The 3,104-nt window shown below is 44.4% G+C and overlaps 1 gene segment (V, D, J or C); it reads left to right on the top strand.

Moving 5' to 3' along the window:
- The first annotated feature begins 1,084 nt into the window (after positions 1–1,084).
- LOC122444032 lies at positions 1,085–2,486 on the top strand. The segment is given in 2 exon segments: positions 1,085–1,204; positions 1,938–2,486. Coding segments are annotated over 2 exon segments (462 nt in total).
- Positions 2,487–3,104: the final 618 nt, after the last annotated feature.

The raw sequence follows: 3,104 nt of genomic DNA, 5'->3' as shown, positions 1-3,104 counted from the left end.
GGGGCAGGAGAAGGGGAGGACAGAGGATGAAATGGCTGAATGGCATCACCGACTCGATGGACATGAGTTTGGGTGAGCTCCGGGAGTTAGTGATGGACAAGGAGGCCTGGCATGCTATAGTTCATGGGGTCGCAAAGAGTCGGACATGACTGAGCAACTAAACTGAACTGAAGGGAGATACAATAGAAGAGCTAAAGTGCTTTGTCTTCTTACCATAAAGTAATTTATTTCTACCTTAGGTGGAAGAACAGAACACAGATGTGAAGATGCATGGTTAGTATGTCTTATATTATTTCCATAATACATTACAGATAATAGTTTTAAATAAGAGCTGCTCACTTATTTCCTTCAAAGAAGCAATGACCCAACACAGAATTGTGGGTGTGTGTGGTGGGGGAGGGTCTGCCTTGAAATATAAAATTTAACTTGTGTTTATTTTAAGATGTAATTGCTACCAGTCGAAGAGTTGGTTAGTACAAAAGGAAGTTTAGGGTGAGTAGTGTGAGGCTGTCATGGCTAATGCCATGACAGACAGCCTAGATTAGGAGTGGGCCCGATTTCCCTGGGTAACATAATTATCAGGCCTCCTGGAGCTAGCCAATCAACATATGCCTAGCAAGAAAAAGGGAACCTATCAAGGGAAAGCTGAAAGCCCCAAGTTGGGCCAACAAAAATTGCCTTGCAACTGTGTAACCAATCCGCTTGCGCCAACTACCCGCTGTGTAACCAATCTGCTTGCACCAACTACCTGCTGCTTTTTTTGACCTAATAAATACCCGAGAGAACTGGGACTCGGGGCCTTTTCATCCTCACACCCTTGGTGAGGGCGGGAAGCCCTGGCTCGAGTCAGTAATAAATTCCCCTATTGCAAGTTGCATTGTTTCAAGGAGTCTTCTTTCCCGACCAGGGACTTGGACTACGGGCAGAACAAGTAGGACTCTCACCTGGTTTATAGAGAAGTTGATGTAACCCACATCAACTTGCTACTCAACTAACTACATCAACTTGCTACTCAACTTGCTACATCAACTAACCCCTGTTTCCTGTTGTGGGGCAGCAACAGCACATACCCAGCAATTCTTCTCTCACTCTGTCAGGCTCATCTCACCTTGAACATTGAAGAAGATACTTTCCTTCTAGTGGAAGAGCTGAAACATGCTTCTCTCCAGCCTTCTGAATGTGGTCGTGGCTTCACTGTGTTTAGGTAAGGATGGTCCCAGTGGGATTGTGCCTCCTCTGTGACCTAAGGACCAAGGGAACAGGCAGTCTTAAGGGTACCCTGGGAAGGAAGCCTAGCAGAGTGTAAAGTAGAATTTCTTTATTCTACACCACCTATTCCTAAATATCTGTTGTTTTTGTTCAGTAGCTAAGTTGTGTTTGACTTTTTGCAACCCCATGGACTGCAGAACGCCAGGTTCCCCTGTTCCTCTCTATCTCCTAGAGTTTGCTCAAATTCACGTCCATTAAGTCAGTGATACTATCTAATCATCCCATCTTCTGCTGCACTCTTCTTCTTTTGTCTTCAGTCTTTCCCCGCATCAGGGTCTTTTCCAATATGTCCACTCTTTGCCTCAGGTGGCCAAAGTATTGGAGCTTCAGCTTCAGCATCAGTCCTTTCAATAAATATTCAAGGTTGATTTCCTTTAGGATTGACTAGTTTGATCTCCTTGCAGTCCAAGTGACTCTCAAGAGTCTGCTCCAGCACCACAATTTGAAAGAATCAGTTCTTCAGCACTCAGCCTCCTTTCTGGTCCAACTCTCACATCCAAACATGACTATTGGAAAACCCATACCTTTGACTATACAGATCTTTACTGGCAAAGTGATGTCTCTGTTTTTTAATACACTGTCTAGGTTATTCATAGATTTCCTTCCAAGGACCAAGTGCTTTTTAATTTCATGGCTGCCGTCTACTTCTATCTGTTTTTTCCCTCTAGGATCCAGTATTGCCCAGAAAGTAACTCAGGACCAACCACCAATGTCAGTGCAGGAGAAAGAAACTGTGACCCTGGATTGCACATACGACACCAGTGTTACAACTTACAGTCTGTTCTGGTACAAGCAACACAGCAGTGGGGCGATGGCCTTCCTCATTTGCCAGGACTCTCATAACAAGCAAAATGCCACAGAAGGCCGCTACTCATTGAATTTCCAGAAGGCAAGCAGATTCATCAAACTTACCATCTCAGCCTCACAGCTGGAGGACTCTGCAGTGTATTTCTGTGCACTGAGGGAGCCCACAGTGAGAGGTGTGCAGGAGGGTCCTGCACCAAAACCCAGAGTTCTAATGATACACCCACCTGCGGTAGGACCAGGGTGGGGAACTGCCTTCACAGACAGGAGTGGTTAGGACTGCGGCAGCACAGGTGTAGGTTTAGAGGGGAAACACTCACTCTAAGAAAGTATTTCTCTAGATTCATAGACCATGTCTAGAGCTACCACTCATCAAAAACATTCTTATCCCTGAAAATTTGGATTTAAATTTCTTATTGAAGACAAATATAACCACCAAAATCTTTACCGTATGGTGATTAGATAAAACAAGAAGAATTGACTAAGGAAATTCAAAAATGTCTGAATTAAAAATCAGTTAAAAATATGTGTGAATTATTGGCCTTTCAGATCACTTCAGTTCAGTCACTCACCCATGTCTGACTCTTTGTGACCCCATGGACTGTAGCACACCAGGCCTCCCTGTCTATCACCAGCTCCTGGAATCTACTCAAATTCGTGTCCATTGAGTCGGTGATGCCATCCAACCATCTCATCTTCTGTTGTCCCCTTCTTTCCCACCTTCAGTCTTTCCCAGAATCAGGGTCTTTTCCAATGAGTCAGTTCTTTGCATCAGGTGGCCAAAGTATTGGAGTTTCAGCTTCAACATCAGTCCTTCCAGTGAATATTCAGGACCGATTTCCTTTAGGATGGACTGGTTGGATCTCCTTGCAGTCCAAGAGACCCTCAAGAGTCTTCTCCAACATCACTGTTCAAAACATCAATTCTTCAGCACTCAGCTTTCTTTATAGTCCAACTCTCACATCCATACATGACTACTGGAAAAACCATAGCCTTGACTAGATGGACCTTTGTTGGCAGAGTGATGTCTC

This window comes from Cervus canadensis, chromosome 6, assembly GCF_019320065.1.
Source record: "Cervus canadensis isolate Bull #8, Minnesota chromosome 6, ASM1932006v1, whole genome shotgun sequence".
Lineage (NCBI taxonomy): Eukaryota > Metazoa > Chordata > Mammalia > Artiodactyla > Cervidae > Cervus > Cervus canadensis.
The sequence above is the reverse complement of the archived record's forward strand: the minus strand, read 5'-3'. Positions and strand labels throughout refer to the sequence as shown.